Here is an 18,233-nt window from a genome sequence, read left to right as displayed (position 1 = left end):
GGTAAAGTCGAACAAGGTGAAGAAATGAAGGTGCCTTGCTCTAGTGCTGCGATTTCAGCATGCTGCAGTTGACAAGCTCAAGCGTCGCTTCTCTCACATCTCATGTGGTGGGAAGCGCGACGGCGAGTAACAGCTTCTCGAATAAGCGAGGAAATCTTTCGGCCAGTCGACCTTACTTAGCAACGCCTGAGATCGCAACATTCAACACCCAGACTACTCGACAGCGATTTCGCAGTTCATGATGAGACCTCAGGCGGATTGCTGACTTGTTGCATAACGCAGAGTAAATTCAACGGGATGCGACCCGGCGGAATCATGATGCTCGCACGCGCTGGAAAGGCTCGGCTACAATGTAAGGAGACCTCGGGGGTCTTGGCGAAGACCCTTCTCCACACATTCAAGTAGATGCTAGTAGCAACCGAATCATGAGTTGTGTACTCCGCTCCAGCCTGGTACCGTGCTACCCGCGGAACAATTCTCAACACAACATCGTCATTGTGTAGACAAGACCTGGTGTTGGTACGTCATGGAGCTCGCTTCCTGCCGTGGGAGTAAGAGACCAAGTGCCAGGGTCACGATAGCAAAAACTACCGAGACAGCACTGAAAGCGCCGACTGTCGAATTGGGCGCTAGTCTACCAAGGTCCATCTCTTTGCTGGGTTTTCTCCCAGTTTGGTGGGTCCTGATCGACTAGCAGCAGGCGCAAAAGAAATTTGCCCGCCAAACACGCGCCAGGGCGCCTGGCAACGGTGTGTACATACACTGCGGGCTGTTAGCTTCCAAGGTTGTCGCGCGTACTGCGCAACTGCTTGGTCGACGTAGGAGACATGTGAGCTGCTCTTGGCTGGCGGCGTAGGAATGTGGGAACTGGTGGGAAGCGAGTGTGGGAGATGTAGCGCGCTGCAGCATCGCGTCATAGGCGGGACGGAAATGCCTCACTACACAGCCTCTCGCGACGATGACGGCTTATGGAACTGGCTGCGAGTGAGAGACGGGGCTGTTTGTGTTGACTGCGCAGTGAAATTGGACCCAAGAGCGGTGGAACAAGGCGAGCACACTCAGATATTCACCGCAACGGTGTGGGGGTGGATGGTCGCAGCTCGAACCGTGTTTGACATGTGAAGTGCCTGGAGGGGGCAGGCGCGAACCCCGTTAGCGTGCCTCCTGAGATTGGGCGTCTGTGCACAGCCTCACTCTAGCCCTCTAGACGCGCAGCGCTCGTCTTTTGTCTCACGCCCACGCCTCTGCCCTTTCTCCCTCCTTCTCCCGCCAAGTACTAGACGGACGTTGATGCTTGCCGGATGCTTCATTTATACCTCTTTTAATACCACATCTCTATCCCGCCCTCGCGCCTTTTCTTCACTCACCACCTAGTCCGTGCACAACGATCCATCGGGAAAGGAGGCAGAGAACAATACAGCAACCATGCGGAGAGGCGTCACCATATTCCTGCTCGTCACCATCGTCGTCCTCGGCTTCGCGGTACACAGCGTGTGGACACTGCTCGGTCTTCTGATTGCGACTGGCCGCGAGGATGCCATTCTCCGCGGAGAACTTCCTGCGCCCAACTCGAGCGCGATTAGTGATGCGCCGCAATTGATCCCCAAGATCATCCACCAGACGTACATCAACGACAGCATACCGCTGCACTGGAAGGGCCCCCAGCAGAGCTGCCTGGACCTCCACCCCGACTACGAGTACAAGCTGTGGACCGACAAGAAGTCGCGCGAGTTTATCGCTCAAGAGTAGGCGCTCCTACGGCCATATCGCGCGAGGTTTTAGCTAACATTGTCAGATACCCATGGTTCCTCGAGACTTTCGACGGCTACCCCTACCCCATCCAGCGCGCCGATGCTATTCGCTACTTTGTTCTCCACCACTTTGGTGGAATCTACATTGACCTGGACGATGTACGTATGGCATGTCCTCTCAACCGTCGCAATGCTAACATTCTCAGGGATGCAACCGCAGTCTCGACCCTCTTCTTGCCTACCCAGCCTGGGTCCGTCGCACCATTCCCACTGGTATCTCAAACGATGCCATGGGCGCGGTCCCTCGTCACCCTTTCTTCCTTAAGGCCATCGACTCGCTGACCGACTACAACCGTCGCTGGCCACTCCCCTACATCACCGTCATGGCTTCCACCGGACCTCTCTTCCTCAGTCTTGTGTGGAGACATTACAACAACGCCGGCCCCATCGACCAGAACCGCGTGCGCATCCTGTTCCCCGAAGAATACAACAACCACCCCTGGAGTTTCTTCACCCACCACCTCGGAAACAGCTGGCACAGAACCGATGTTAAGATCATCTTCTGGCTCGCCAAGCACTGGCTCCTTGTCACTGTCTTCGGATTCGTTGTTGGATTCGCAATCCTCGGCATGTTGTACAAGTTTTTCGTTCTCAACAAGCGCACGACCGGACCTGGATCGCCAAAGATGCGCTACTTCAACCAAAGGATGCCTTTCTACCGTCGCATCAGCCAAAAACGAAGCTTTGAGCTCGACGACCGCCACGAAGTCTAATCGCACCATCCAGTCCGCGCATTGCATTGTTTCAGCGTTACGTCCGTTCACATGTCTTGCATTTATCCGGCGTTTTCCACCATCATCGCAGCCGCCTCGTATTTTCGCTTCTACGTTATCCTACAACACTTTTTGTTCGCTTCTATCCACATTATTGATCGGGGGCTGCGTTGCCCTCCTAGCTTGTTTAACTGTTGTTTTCACTGTGGTGTGTAGACCGCAACCGGCGCTGTTGGTATACATGAAAAAGGCTGGACCACTGTCGTTGTCAGAGGAACGTGACTCTGGGTGGGATCCTCATAGAAAGGGAAAGGGCCAGACCGGGGCCGGACCGCGGAGGCATCAGGAAGAAAGACCGAAGAGCTCGGCTTAGGGATGCGAAGTGTTGTTATCTAGATAGAAGAAGAAGCGTTATTGCTTATGTTAATATGAAATGTATTGAGTAATTACCAGTATGATACTATGAATTTTCATGAATACGTGTTTGAGTGTCAGACCATGGCTGTCGACAAGACTGCGGAGCGCCATCAACAAAAACCAAAATAACTAAACAGACGTCCCATTAAGAGGATCTTCCATGTTCAATTGCGACCATGAACGGTTGAGGAACTATGTCTTTCCGAGCTTTCCGAACGACATGCGAACACGCAAGTGTTGCCCCACTTGTTGCCATCATACGCACACGATTGGCCCGCGAGCCCTGGCCCTTCCGTTTCGCTACTTCCCTCCCCTTGTCATCAAGCTTACTGTGTTCGTAACTATATCGCGACGTCGCATGTGCCAGGGCAATGCTGGCATGTACGTCGCTGGTGGCTGCACGTTCAACACGAACCTGAGCGTTTAAGAGAAAGCGAAGTCTGTTTACTTTTTCGATATGGAGAGATCGGCAGATTGTCGTGGCCACTGCGCAGCTTTGGGATGGATGACGTGACGTGGGTACGTTGGGGAGGGAAGGCGGAGGGGCGGTGGAGGTTCTTTGCAGTGGCGATACAGCAGAAGATTAGGTCTATCTATGCCTCGTAAATCTGTGGTCGTCTTCGGCGCTGGTAATCGAGGCTGTATCTTGGTGCGCGGGATGATCATGGTAGATCTCAGATGTTCAGCTGGGTAACGCGCCGGCATCGACCTCCGACTCCACAACTCTTCCCGAAATACCCAAGCCTCAAGGATCTACATCCAGGTAAGAGGCTATGTACCTGGATCAAATGCAGCAATCGTATGCATTTTATCGAGCATCAACAACGCCAGATCGACACGAGTTGCCATGGCCACTACGCAGCGGCCAATGACAACACTAGTCCGCCACTTCCGTAACCGTTGCAGGCCTTCCGTCATCGCTCGGCCCTGCGCAATCAAGCAGCCAATTCAGGCTTGGATCTCCCAATGTTGGAAACACCGTTCTCTCTAAGTTTAGGAACTTGACAGCCGGTATCCGTCCGTCTGGATCCACTTCGTTTCCATATCCTGATCTTGTACCTGACGTCGCTTTCTGCTTTCTGCTCATCTACTTCGATGGATGGGACTTGAGCGATTACTACTTTCACAACTACACCGACTCAACACGAATCACAACAATACACGCTTTCCGTGTCGAATACAAGAACCTCGATTACTCCAGGTCGCCACCTCACAATGGTTGGAGCTACAGTCCAAATGCGCGAGGGCGCCGAGCTCGTCGGCGAAAACGGCTACCGCTACCTTCTCGTCAAGCCGCTCGGTCAGGCCAATGTATGGGTAGCTGTCGACGCAGCTTCTCAATCGAAGATTTACATCGTGAAGCAGCCCGGAGACGATGACGTCGGTTTTGGATGGCCCAAGTTCCAACACGAGATGATCATGCACGAGCTCCTCAAGGGCATTCCAACAATCCGACAACAAGTAGACCGCATCCCACCATCCGCTAGAGGCGAACCGCCCCGAATCGTGCTCGAGATCCTTCAATCGACTCTCTGGGATGCGCGGAAGAAGCGGCAGTTCAGCGATGTGGAACTCAAGGGTATCATGCGCTCGGCGTTGATGGGCTTGCGGGATGTGCATCAACGAGGCTTGGTGTATGCAGGTGAGCCTCTACACACACAACCAGGATGACAAGTAAAAGCTAACCCCACCCAGACCTGAAGATGCAGAACATCCTCCTCAGCGGCTTCGAAGACGAACCCAACAAAAAAGCCTCCGTCGGCGACGACCGCATCACCGCCAAACTAGGCGACCTAGGAATCGTCATGGAGCCAGCAAAAGGCCTCGTCCAACCCATCGTATACCGCGCCCCCGAAGTCTACTTCCGCAACGAGATCAACCAGCCAGCCGACATCTGGTCCTGGGGCGTCATCTACTGCCAGCTCCTCGAAGCGCAAGCCTCCTTCAACAAATACGGCATCTACGATGAGCTCCTGCAAGGCAACACGGGCCAAGGCCAGAAAGAGCGTTCCGTCGAACGAGCTATAGCACACGACTTCGGCCTCGGCGCCTTGGATTACTACGACGGCTGCAGACTTCCATACCACGACCGCTCCCACCACGAAGGACAACACTGGGAGAGGCTGCTGGAGAAGGGTGTCCCGGAGAAGGAAATCAAGTTCCTGAGCTGGGTCCTGAACCCGGTTCCTACGGATAGGCCTACAGCGCAGCAGATTCTGGATGCGGGCTGGTTCACCATGGATACGGCGAAGACGAGTAAGATTGCTGAGAAGCTGGAGAAGTCGGCGCAGGATAGTCGACGGAGGAATTTGCAGAGAAAACGCAGTGAACCGCTCTTATCCACATTTTCTGCATCTACACAGCAGCCTTCTGGATTGTACACCCGCGAGCAGCCCACATCCTTCAGAAACACCACAGCTTCAAACACAAACACAGCTTCAAATACAACTGCCTGGTCCCCCGCCGGTATGCCGTGGCACCCGCAATCTAGCCAATCTTACAGCCATGCGCCGTCATCACAGCCAGCATCTCAACAACAGCAACAGTCTTCCACCCAACAAGGTGGTCCGCCATACCAACCCATGTCCTTCAAACCCGTCACGGTCCAAGCGAAAGAGGAATTGGAACACAAGACCAGGCCGGTTACGCCGAGGAGTGCGACGCAGAAGCCGAGTGGGAGTACGTTTTTGAATTTTGGGAGTTTTATGCGGTAGGCATGGGGTGGGGGGATGGAGGGAGGGAGAGAGGAGAGGGGACGGAGCGAGAGGGGAGGAACGGTGGTGAGGTGATGGGGTGCGTTAGGCCTTCGGCTTACATCAAGTTCACACCACGCAAAGTAGTCGACTCAACGCCAACGTAGGCTCCAGGGTTAGTAGTGTTTTAGTTGTAATGATATTGTTTGTTGTTCTGGTAAAGGAATGTGATGATGGGGACGTGAGTGACGTGGAAGTGGGCATGGATATGAGGTCTTGTGGGATTCACTAGTGCTGCGTCTATCCCACAATTTACGTTGGTAGATTTGTCGAAGACTGCCTGGAGTGTGTGAGGGATCGGAAAAGGTGTTGCTGTTTCTGCCCCGAGGTCATTAGTCCCAGAGTTAGTTTTCCACGGAATTGCTTCAAAAGAGTGGTTGTTAGTGTGAAAACGGCTGTGCTATCTTAAGTAGTCCTGCGAGATCTTGTACATGGTTCTTGCTGCGAACTTATATACACAGAATCGGAATTCCAGCTCCTTGTAATTCTGCCAAAGGGCGAAGGGGAGATATTAGCATTACAAGTGCATTCTATCTAGCTCGAGCGTCTTGTTTCGTTCAAGGTGCTGATGCTGGTGTTGATGCCGCTGCCCGTGCCAAAGCATGCACATCGCCGCAATGTAATTGGTAGCTTACTTCTCCTTACAAAGTTTCGTGTCGAGTTGTCGTAGTTCTACGCGTTATTGGGTATATCTTTTTCTTCTTGAAAGTGATACTTCATTCGAGAAGGTATACAGTTAGTTTTGGAAGGTATAGACGGTTTGGGGAGATAGAGCGTAAATTTGTTGCGTTCGTCTCTGCGCCTGTCTTAAGGTAGCTATGTTGTAGTGTGTTTCTGTTAGATTAGAGTAGACTTAGAGGTTGTTGGTTTGTTAGATGGTTATTTAGGTACGTCTCTGCGCCTGTCTTGTAGTGTTCTTTAATGTAGAGTGTTTGTCTTAGGTTAGAGTAGAGTTAGAGTAGTTAGTCTTTTAGGTTCTTCGATTGTAAGGTTATTCGGTTGTTCGGTTGCTTAGTTGTTCGGTTGTTAGGTTGTTAGTCAGGTTGTTCGGCTGTTAAGTTCTAATTTAGTTGGTTAGGTCGTTTGTCAGTTAGATTGTTAATTAATAAGTTGGTCGGTTTGTAAACTTCATAATAGACATTTCGTGGAGGACTACCAGGTGGTTGTTTGCTCGTCCGTTTCTCTTCTTAAACGCATTTCCCGTAATTGCGAAACCTCATCTGCGCGACGCGTTCCACTTCGTACAAGTACCCCATTCGGTCCCATTCGTGATCCTGGTACCAGGACTCGGCAAGTTCATCCCCGTGTTTCGCGCGTCCAATTTCCTGAAAAAGGCCGTGCAATTCCTTCCCAGGGCGCCACTTCCCTACCAACCAATCTAATTGCCGAGTTGATCCATCATTGATAGAGGACCTGGGTTCAGCGTATTCAATACCCCATATCACATCTAGGTTACGTTGACTCATCGGCCGCTCGGGGTACACATCTTGCCCCTGTATGGGTGACCATATTACTGCTTCCTTGAGCGCCGGCATCTGTATCGCTGCTCTTGCAAAGCGTTCGAGCAGTAAGATGAGATTGGCATGAGGAGCAATCCGGAACTCGTAATTATCCTTACCACGTGTCTGTCTTCCACCCCGAATGTTTTCGACATAATATTCGTCCATGTCCTCATCGAACTGAGTGCGACTATAGGGTGGGTAGGAAGCGTCTGTGACAGGGAGACCGCGTGCAACGTCGCCTCGGCCATCAGTGCCTTGGAAATACCATGTGCCATCCGGACGGGCGTTGTGAAACATGAGATCAAGTAGTTCAAGGTGTGGCCAGGGAGTGTGTGATGTTGCGGAATCCTGTGGCGATAGTGCAGGGAAGATGCTCTCGTCAATCATGGCCCGTAGTTGCCTAAATGTACGAGTTAATTTATTGGTCTCATATTAGTCTGTGTATGCATGAATATGACTTACAGGTGGCGAAGGTTGTTGCACAAGATACCGAGGCTCGTCGAGAAAGGATCGTGAGTAAGGTTGCTACCTACAAGATCTGGAAAAAGCGTTCCGTGATCATAGTCAGTCACCCGACTTAAGGGGTATAAAAAGTCGAGCGAAGCTCGCCTCAGCGTTTTGGGTAGCTTGTCGACACAGCTGGTAACTGCGGCAGCGAAATCATGTCGGGCATCTCGTCGCGGTCCTGCCCAGTCGTGCTCGTAGTGTCCACTACACGGATCTTCTTCTTCATCCAGGGTTTCGCACCATTCGTACCCTCCGGTCCGGGTACCCAGATATTCTAGATTGGGCATGCTGGTCGCTAGGTCGATGAGAACCCGCAGGTCGAGCTTCGATTCCTGCATCTCGGAATAATTGTCTCGAAGGCGATACGTATATGCATATTCATCCCAGGGAGGGTACTCGTACTCGTACCCTTTCCTGTCGTTACTAACGATTCTGAACGATCGGATGGACGCGATGGGAGGTAGTTCTTTGGCTAGTAGCCGGACGCGCCAGCTGGTCATATAGCGATGGGGGCATGCGTCTTCGTTTTCCGTTCTTCTTATCGGGTTGTAGATCGTGAGTCGATACCTGCCCGGAGCGTGGTATTTTCCGGCCTGCTTTTCGACTTGTTGGAGGATGTCGAACAAAAATTGCATCTGGCGGGTGAATGACTCGTCTCTCTCGCGTACCTCGTCAGCACTCTCTCGACAAAATACTCGATCGTCATCTCCATCAACGTCGTCATCATCACCATCATCATCGCTGCCGTCGTCATCATCATCGTTGCCCTTTAAGTCGTACGTCGCCGAGACATCTGGTCGGAACGTTACTTCTCTGAGATAGAGGAGGCGATGACCGGAGAAGCGCGTAAGGAAGTTGGCTGAGTTGCTTTCGGTAACTGCGAATTCAGCAAAACCCCCAGAGAGTCTTTCTGCTGCATAGCGGAACTTGCTAGTTAGAGTAAGAACACTGCGCAAGTCCTCTCTAGGTAGAAAGCTAGAGATTCTTTCGATGAGCTCTTGCGGGAGTTCGTTCATGATGGTGTGAGTATGTGATGAGTTGAGTTGAGGTAATGAGTAACGTTTGGTGGTTGGGTGAGTGCGATGCTGAGAAGCGATTGAACTTCTGTGGGAAGACTGTGGAGATGACAATGGGAGATTACTGTACTTGAGGAAGGTGCGCGTGGCAGAGCTCTGGGCTGATTTGCGGCGTAGTCACAACATGCGGCTAATTCGGAACATTCCGAAACATTCCGGGCGCTACAGTGGCTCCTTCCTGCCCACCACTTGTCGCATCTATTGTCGTTGAAGTCGCGCGGAGGTAAGAGAGACAGTCGTGATGGGTCATGCTTACAGCAATACATTTGTTTGAATGTTGTACTAGAGAACAGTGATGGACACGTGATAGGCGATAGAAAGGAAAGAGTGGCGAAAGAGCATAATATGGCGGTTACGACTGCCCAAAATAACAAGCGAGTGAGATGAACAAGGTCATGACTCCAGTACAAAATCTCAGACGAAACATCCCCGAACGCCGCACGTAGTTCCTATCTAAGGACCAGCCCCCAAATCCAACTGCCAAGCAATCATAATCACCAATCAGTACAACCCCTGTCTCATAATGCGCGCTCCTTCTCAGACCCGATCTTAGCCTCCTCCTTGGTCTCATTGATCGGCGCCATCATCATCCATTTCTTTCTCATCCTTTGATTTCCACGGCATTGCCCAGTCTTTGACCTTGTCCCATTCATCTTGTGTCTTCTTGATGAGAGCCAGCATATCTTTCTGTGTCTGTTCCAGCTTCTTTTTCTCGTTCTGTTTCGCCTGAGCATCACCCTTGAAGTTCTTCGGCACTTCGGTCTTCTTCGAGGACTCCCATTCGTCTTTCAGACGGTCGAGATTGACTGTCATGAAATCTGTCGCTCTCTGCTTTGCCACCGCAAACACATTGTCCATGTACGCGTCCCATTTCTTCTCAAGTCCTTGCTCTTGCCACGGAAGCGCGTCGATCACGTATTCTTGACTTTTGGGCTTCGTCGCATCCGCAAATCGTCGGGGCGTTTTCTGTAGCTCTCGGTCAATGTATCCGATCATCGCTCCGATCCTGTTTTTCTGGTTTGCGAATATTTCTGCGATGCTGTCTTGTTGCATGTACTTGAGAGCTCCGATCATCGGCCGCATCTTCTGGATCGCCCTGCGTGATTGGTCGCTCACACTCAGTTTGAGCTTTTTGTCACGCCCCTTGATCAGCGCTTTCATTTTTTTCTCGGCAACGATATCTTCGTTTTCGCCAGATTTCTTCAATGTCTGTATGAACAGCTGTGAGAAGTATTGTCAATATAAATATGAATTTCCGCACCGTGTCATGGATGTACGTACCCGTCCCTTGTATCTTGCGTTGATTCCACTTTCCAAGAGTGGCATCTCATCAAGCCACATTTGGTCACCATCTTGTTTCCACGGGTATACACTTGCTAGCCACCCAATCGGACTACGTTGCATGACAGCTGGATCCGGCGTAGGGCTTGAACCCGGCGTAGGACTCAGATTGGGGCTAGGGCTCGGACTGAGACTAGGGCTCGGACTGGGACTAGGACGTGAATTGGGGGTATTGGCCAGACTGGCAGGAGGTCCGTTCATTCGATGGTCTTTCCAAGTCCAGGATTCTCTCCAGTACTCACAAAAGCCGACCATGTTATTTTGCTGAGGATCTGGATTCTTGAACTTGGTCATGATCTCTTTACCCATCGTATTAAAGAACTGGACAACCGTTTGCCATTCTAGAACGTGCTCGGTATCATATTGGATACCGGCACCCTCATCTGGCTTATCCATACTGTAGTCGTCGCATGAATCGCGTTTGTTGAACCCGTGTTTTTTGGGCTTGTCAGCTTCCCACTCCCCACTACTCGGGTAACGGAAACTTTCTAGTGGGTAATCGCAAGCGCTTCCTTCCTTGGGTTTCGCACGCTTCTCGAGGCCAGCATACCTAAGATCGATTGGATAGCTTCGTGAAAGAAGGCTGGCTTCATCTACGACTTCATCTTTGTCTAGCGCTGCCAGATCTTTGCAGGACAAGGAGAACGTTGCTGCTGAGGAAGAGGACGACAAAGTGGTGGAAACAAGCGTTGTTGACGTGGCAGGCGGAGTTGTGGAAGATGTCGGCGAGGAGATCGTAGACGCGGTAAGAGAAGACGTTGCGAAGGTTGAAGAAGTCTTGAACGGAACAGTCGTTTCTACCGGTGGAGCTCTACTGCTAGGAAGGTCACTTGCAGTAGTCGGGGCTGGTTTGGCACTAGCCTTGGTCGTATCTCCGTCTCCGTTTCCGCCGTTTCTCGTGCAGCGTGGACCTTTGCACCCTTTGCAGCCTTTCGCAGGACATGGTAGGTCATCGTAGTTCATCCCACCCGGGACAAGCTCGTCCGGGGCATCGACCAGAGGAGTAAAGGCCTTCTTGATCAAGTCGTCCCTGCTTGGTACCAGCGGGCTACAACCTGCTTGTCCCGCAAAGTCCGCACCACTGAGGAAGAAGTCGGCCCATTCTTGCGCAGCGTCTTGCGCTTCATGGGCGTACTTGTACGCCTTTGCTGATCGAATAGCGGCCACTACAGTGATCTTTTAGCGTCTGCTACTAAACAAAAGAGATGATTCTCGCTTACCCATTCCACCTGTGATGGCTCATCCTGGTGGGGGAAGTGCTGCCATCCCAATGGCCATTACTACGTCGAGGGCTTTCAACGCGGGACAAAGAACCTTCTCGAGGATCTTGCCAGCTTCGATCAGTCCTTCAATGAAGAATTCGCCTGCAGATTCCAATATCGAAAGATCACAAGCGCAGTAGCCTGGCTCAACCATCATGCCTAAACTTGATCTTAGTCATGAGATCCAATATGTATAAAATGCATGCCCAGGAAGACATACCGTCATACGTTTTGTCCGCACCATACAGAAGAGCAGGCCCACCTTATACAAGAAAAAACTAAACAGACTTGCAGACTACATTGAGACAAAAACCTGCAAAGTATGTGACCTGCCGTTAAAGTAGGCTCTAGGGTTTTTAGTTTTTCCTCTGCTCTTTTACATTCTGCTCCGACCCGTCGGATAGCATGTGACATCTACTGTCCTCTAGATACTTGTTCAGCTTCTTCATGACTTCGGGATCCTTCGTCTCTGACAAGCCGTATGGATTGGACTGCTCGTAGGCGATGGGATCGCAATTCTCCGCGATAATGCATGTCGTCAAGCCGGCTAACAGACTGAGGAACGCCTTCATGTTGAATTGTGGTATAGTAAAGATACGACCGGGCAAAGACGGGTACGATGTAGTTCGATGGCTGTCTCTTGCGCGTTCAACCCTAGTCCTATATACTCATATCGATTCTGGTCTTGAGTATACTTGGGAAGTACGCCCCCAAGATCTACTATTAGCATGAAGCAGTCTGATACAACCACGCCGTGAGGTCTGGCTATTCGGAGTGTCGATGAGCTGTCATTTTGGACCCGGCAGCCTGTGCCTCTGAGGCTCAGTGCACATTGCCGCTCAAAAATGTGACGGTGCATGAGGTATGACGACTGCTGTAAGCTTCCCATTCCTGAAGGAACGTCTTAGCCCCAGAACGCGGTTGTCGTGGAAGAGACTGGTACAACCCAGTTCCACTGTGCCGCTTGATGTTAGATGAAGCTGACAGACTCCTGAATGCATGGCACAGTCGAAGTATACGTCATGATAGAGCCATGGCAAGATTCCGTCGAGATGCGACTGGGAGACGAGATGGACTCTTGCAAATCGACGAACTTAAGTACCTATTGCCAAAGAAAGCCAGGCTAGATACGATGTATTTCGAATGGGCGGCATGTTCAGGCCTGCGCGAGATAGTCGAAGTCTTCACCAGGTAACGCGGTGCCAGTTTCCGGACGATAGTAGTGGTCTCTTTTGGTCGTGTCGGATCAAGCAGAGCCGAGAGGATTATGCGCTACCAATGACTTGCAAGGCTTACGGTGGTGAGGTAATTCAGCCCCACCATTGTTGGAATCGGACACCGAAACGTCGCTTATTTCCAGCGAAACAACCGCGAATGCGACCAGGTCGCCAATAATGGTGTTACTCAAATTGCGGCATTGTCGCGGATCGCAAACGCCGCTCACGAAGGCTGCTCGTCGATAGCTCCGCCTCGATCTTACACGGAATCACACTTTACCGGCGTCACCGACGTCACCAGAGATAAGAACAACAAAACATCTTGAATCTGGAACGTGAGCTCTGCATCTACATGGCACTAACAGCAATATTCGTTCATTCTGCTCGCATGCTTTTCTCGTAGTCCAAATCCTACGACAACGAAGGAGTAATGCGGCCTGGGTCACCCTGGTGATCATCAAGCATCCAATTGCGAAGATTGCTGTAGTTGGAAGATCTGTACCCCTCCCCCCAGTGCTCGACCAGATCATTACCGTGCTTCTCTCGCCCAATGTTCTGGAAAAGACGGCGCAGCTCCGCATCTGGACGCCATGCTGCCACCATCCACACTAGGCAACGTATCGTTGGATCGTCGTTTCTTTGTTGACTTGGGAGATAGTGCGATGGTGACCCCCAGATACCATTGTCTTGATCGGAATATTGTATAGCCCAGTTAGACCTCCAGTTAGACCCAGGTCCTTGATATTCCGAGTCCCAGCCTTGGGACTCTGCGTAGTCATATTTCGGATACCAATTCAGCGATGTCCAGATGATAGCTCTCCTCAAAGAGCACATTTGCGCTGCTGCACTGGAAAATCCTGCTAGGAGCGGCCTCAGTCTTGCTTCATCTGGTGTGATACGAAACTGATTTTGCGCGCCATTGGGTAAGTTGGAGAGATGCCCGGAGGTTACAAGCTCCTCCATATCAATGTCGAGCTCGGTCGTTTCAAGAGGGGGGTACGAGGCAGCGGTGATGTCGTAACCGACAGCCTCGCGGCCGTGGCCTTGAGGTCCGACGAAGTACCATGATCCGTCAGGCCGCGAAGGGTGGAACATGACTTCCAGAATTTCCAGATTGGGCCATTGCGGCTGTGAATTATCGTCCATGCTGAACAGGCTTTCATCAACAATCGCCCACAGGCGCAGTTGTCGCAGATTATTGGTCAGGATACGAAGGCTGGCGCTGAATGGGTCGCGGAGAGCTGGACCAACTAGATTAGGTAAAGGCCTGTCTTGAATAGTGTCAAGTGCGCGTATCAGCGGGCTGACGAAATCCAGGCTCGCCCGCTGAAGCGAGGTCGGAAGCTGGGTTTGGTGAGAGATGACAGCGTGTGCGAAATTGTGCCTCGCATCACGACGTGGGCCATCCCAATCGCTTTGGAAGTGTCTGTTGGGGTCTTCACTACCATCATTACCTGAAAATGCAGGAGCCCATTCGAACCCTCCTGTCTTGCAGCCGAGATACTCCAGGTTTGGAAGCTTCGATACCAGATCGACCATGACCCCCAAGTCCAGTTTGAACAATCCACCATCGAAACACTTTCTGTAATTTGCAGGATAACCGTGACTATCGTGGTAAACACTCGCGTCTTCTGGGCATTCGTTGCAAATCTCCAGCGAACGAACTGAATGTACCAGGGGAAGCTCCGCATTGAGCAGACGAATGCGCCAACTGATGTATTCCTGGTGAGGACAGTATATCTCCACATGAATCAGCCTGGAGGGGTCGTGTATCTGGATTCGATATCGACCAGAGGCATGCTGGGGTGCAGCATTCTCCTCAACAGTACTGAGCGTTGTGAACAGCGAATGGACCTGACGCGTGAAGCACTCATTTTTGGCTCTGATTGCATCGGCGTTTTCGCGACACATCTCGTCTTCCCAGGGCCAGGGGTCGGGGGGCCAAATTGGAGGGAAGTTGGGGCGAAAGTGCAATTCCCGCAAGTAAAGCAGCCGGTGTCCTGAGTAAAGCCCAAGGAACTTGTCCGCGTTACGCTCATTTAGGGTAAACTCTGTGAAAGCGCCAGAATATCTCTCCGCGGCATAACGAAACTTTGTGGAGACAGTTAGAACGTTCTTGAGATCGTCCGTGGGCAGGTGTTTGGTGATTTCCTCGACGAGTTCTTGCGGCAACCGATCCATGTCAAGCTAGCGACTCTAATGGGCTGACTGAAAATGCCGTGTTTTCCGCGAGCGTTCGATTTGTGGACAGGTGTGTAGTTGCAGGTAGACGTCGAGGGGATGGGAGCAGAGTGATAGCGAGCTGAGCGTGTATTGTTGGGGGCGCGGTTGCGGCGCGGTTGCTGTGATGCACGTAGGCCCCAAGCCCTATTAATGGAAGCACATTCCGAACATTCCGAGGCGTTCCGAGCGAGAAGACAGACTGCAACAACGCCGATGCGTCACGGATATCGTGAGAATTGGCCCGCTTGGATGTATAGAGTTTGTTAAGTATATTTGGACGAGGAGTGGAGCCGTAAGAGTGTGGAATATGAGTCGGGATACAACATGACGGGAAACCCTCTCCCAGTGAAGGTTGATTAGTAGAGGCAAGGCGAGACGAATGGTGATGTCTTGAGCATCAGGCCAATCCAAGAAACAAAGTCGCCAGCTTTGAGAATGGAGAACAGGATACGTGTAATTCGCACGTCGTCTTGGCAGGGCTGATGCGTGAGGGAAATAAGTATAAACAGCGAATACGCAGTGGGTGTAGACTCAGTCGTACAGCGTGGAAGACGCCTCACATTGGGTGTCACTTCCTAGCGAACCTAGCCAAACTGTATGCATACCATTGAAGATAGTTGCGCGTAGAGTGGCATCATACTTAAGCCTTGATGAGATTGCGTGCTTTTTCGATGGTTGTAGTCCGTCAGTATCCGAGGATGTTGAAGACTGTTGGAATGGCTTCAAAGCAGTCCATTTCAAGGTACAGGCCGTGCAACGTGCGCAGTTGAGAAGTGTTCCACGTCTGTAAGCGCTGGCTGGAACGAGCATGCCGCTGGTGCAGGTGTTGTTATGGTGATGGCGTGGATGCTGGAAGTCACCGCAGGCGTCATGCCAAGGCGAGCTAACGCCATCCGGACTCCCTTCCACGCAGAACCATGGAACGCAGTAACATTAAATGCAAACACGTACGCATGCTGCACTTCTTTCTGCAGTTGCTGCTTCGGAGGCAATGAAGGTGAAGATGTGCAGCTACCTCTAAGTGTGCACGATGGGCAGAAGACGATCGCGCAGGTTCCACCTATCCTCGGCGATCTCTCTTATGATTGGTCCATTGCGTGCGCAACTTCCTTGCCAAAAAAGCCGCCCCAACGCATCCGCTGAACACGCTCGACATCGCCGCCCACCTAAACCTTTTCCATCGCCAAACAGCACCCCAACACCTCATTTCATCACTTTCGACGCGATAAAACGCATGCGGAAGTCCGTGCGACACTTTTGACACCCATATCGACAATATTGCGACGCGTTGGTGGTCGGATCGCGCTTCTGGGAGCGTGACTCCTCTCTTCGCTGGCTGGCCCCCGGCGCCAGATTTGCAACCAAAGCCCCATACGCAGCCCAAACCGTCGTCACGTGCATAACGACAAACAACAATGACGGCTCGCGCGACCGGACAACGCTTCAGACAGCGCAAGCTATCGACAAAACAGAATTTACCTGTCGTGCGCGAACAAGATGTTGAGCAGCTTGCTGATGACGATGCGTCGCGCCATATTCCCAAGGTTGAGACCGGTGTTGAGAAGGGCGAGGAGATTGTAAGTCGCGCTAGGCCGCTTTCGGCTTTCCCTTTCCCTTACCCACCACATACTAACATCATGTTTAGGAGCACCATTTACAAGCTGTCATATCCGCCGCCCAGGCAGCAGCGCAGGGAGCGACTGGTGGGAAGATCGCACAGCTCTACATCCCGACTCCGGATGCTGTCGCGAGTACACTGCAGTATGAAGATGTCTATCCAAAACGATTCACGCAGCCCGCCACTTACATTCGATTTTCGTCTACCGTCGAAGATACATCTGGCTGTCCGTATTGCATGACCAGTGATGATGTCGCCTTTCTCAAGTCTTACAACCAAAAGAAGGGCAAAACCAACCACTGCTCAGAAGACGAGTTTGAAGAGGTGATCAACTTCTTCGAGGAGACCACCGCGATAAAACAACCGTATGCAGCCGTCGACAACTCGCCTGTTCTTTCTTACGAGGAATTCGAAGCAGAGTTCGATGAGACCATCAGCGAGTCGGCGCGTCGGTTCGCACGAGATATTTACCCACATTGGAAGAACCAACGGCTACTGAAAGGCAACCGCCCGCTCATGCCCTCATTGAAGTTCGAGACGAACCTCGAGACCGATGATGCTGATCCGTATGTTTGCTTCAGGCGACGTGAGGTGCGGCAAGTCCGTAAGACGCGTGGTCGCGACGCGCAAGTAACCGAGAAGCTGAAGAAGCTGAGGAAGGAACTGGAGGAGGCACGTCTGTTGATGTCGCAAGTCAAACGGCGAGAGGCAATCCAAAGAGAACAACTCGCGACGGACAAGCTGATCTTCGAACAACGGCATGCTGTCAAGGAGCTTAAGCGACGACTCAGTATCAAGGGTGATGACGATGAGCTGCTCATCACTCAGAAGGTATGTCGCAATAAACTCACCAGAGCATTTGCACAGATGACTAACCCACCACAGCCTGCGCCCAAGCCTAAGAGAACTGCCGATGTCGAGAGACAGCGCCAGACGCTTCCTGGCATGAAGCCCACGAACACACGTCCAGACGGACGCCTTGTTGACGGTGACATTGTATACCTCGAGGAGCAGCAAGCCAAGCGCACCGAGGCCATTGATAGCTTCATCGAAGACAACCTGGTCAAGCACCAAAAGTGGAATGTGGGATGGGTCGACGCAACATGGCGGCCCATTACACCCCCTCTGGAGCCACCCGCTGCGAAGTCAGACTTCCGTACGGTTTTCACGGAGAGTCAGTTGCCCACGCCTCCTGCATCCGTATCTGACGGAGAGGGTGCTGATGCCACAGCAGTGGTGCCGTCGAGTAAGCAGACAGATCCACGGAGAAGCACGCGTATACGTTTCGCCACTCCTCCAGATGATGTTCCGTTCCACGATCAGTCTCGGTTCCGTCGTAGAATCGGTCGAGGCGGGCGCATGATGATCGACCGACGAGGCGTGAAGCGTCAGAAGACCGAGCGGGTCGATGATCGCTTGGCAGACCGCTGGCGTTTCTCTGGTGACAGCAGCGAGGATGAGGAGACTTATCCCGTTGACTGGACTGACAACCTGCACATCAGATACCGCATCATGATTGAGCGTCAAGGCGAGAAGGCAGCGGCGCAGCAACCACCCGCAAATCCCAATCGCCGGTCGATTGAGAACCATAATCGATCTGCGTCCGGCCATCTTCTTCCTCCTACACCAACAAGCGCGACAGGCGCAGGACCAGCGGGAAGATGATACCCACAATTTGTTCAGTCTTCTTCGTTCAGCGCTTTTCTTGTCGACAAATTATACCCTTTGTTTTCTATTCGTTCGGCGGGCTCTGGCTTCAAACATCTACCAAAGCTATGTACACTAGCCCTATA

General features: G+C 52.0%; 4 protein-coding genes across 4 annotated transcripts; 3 read left to right on the top strand and 1 right to left on the bottom strand.

Annotated features, from left to right (window-relative positions):
* Nucleotides 1-1,425: 1,425 nt before the first annotated feature.
* Nucleotides 1,426-2,524, top strand: J4E83_009678 (uncharacterized protein; the record flags this gene model as incomplete). The annotated part of the gene is made up of 3 exons (XM_049336563.1): nt 1,426-1,745; nt 1,796-1,910; nt 1,958-2,524. 3 exons carry the CDS (start codon nt 1,426-1,428, stop codon nt 2,522-2,524), a joined length of 1,002 nt encoding a protein of 333 aa, XP_049184344.1.
* A 1,632-nt stretch (nt 2,525-4,156) lies between these two features.
* J4E83_009677 (uncharacterized protein) lies at nt 4,157-5,655 on the top strand (the record flags this gene model as incomplete). The annotated part of the gene is made up of 2 exons (XM_049336562.1): nt 4,157-4,583; nt 4,637-5,655. The coding sequence occupies 2 exons, from the start codon at nt 4,157-4,159 to the stop codon at nt 5,653-5,655; spliced, it is 1,446 nt and encodes a 481-aa protein (XP_049184343.1).
* Nucleotides 5,656-9,346: 3,691 nt separating this feature from the next.
* J4E83_009676 (uncharacterized protein) lies at nt 9,347-11,954 on the bottom strand (the record flags this gene model as incomplete). Its single annotated transcript, XM_049336561.1, has 6 exons — nt 9,347-10,000; nt 10,061-10,155; nt 10,363-10,746; nt 10,805-10,931; nt 11,117-11,286; nt 11,801-11,954. 6 exons carry the CDS (start codon nt 11,952-11,954, stop codon nt 9,347-9,349), a joined length of 1,584 nt encoding a protein of 527 aa, XP_049184342.1.
* A 4,283-nt stretch (nt 11,955-16,237) lies between these two features.
* J4E83_009675 (uncharacterized protein) lies at nt 16,238-18,105 on the top strand (the record flags this gene model as incomplete). The annotated part of the gene is made up of 3 exons (XM_049336560.1): nt 16,238-16,399; nt 16,468-17,271; nt 17,326-18,105. The coding sequence occupies 3 exons, from the start codon at nt 16,238-16,240 to the stop codon at nt 18,103-18,105; spliced, it is 1,746 nt and encodes a 581-aa protein (XP_049184341.1).
* Between the last annotated feature and the right edge of the window lie 128 nt (nt 18,106-18,233).

Source organism: Alternaria metachromatica (genome assembly GCF_023757995.1).
Source record: "Alternaria metachromatica strain BMP 0045 chromosome Unknown scaffold_35, whole genome shotgun sequence".
Classification (NCBI taxonomy): domain Eukaryota; kingdom Fungi; phylum Ascomycota; class Dothideomycetes; order Pleosporales; family Pleosporaceae; genus Alternaria; species Alternaria metachromatica.
The sequence above is the reverse complement of the archived record's forward strand: the minus strand, read 5'-3'. Positions and strand labels throughout refer to the sequence as shown.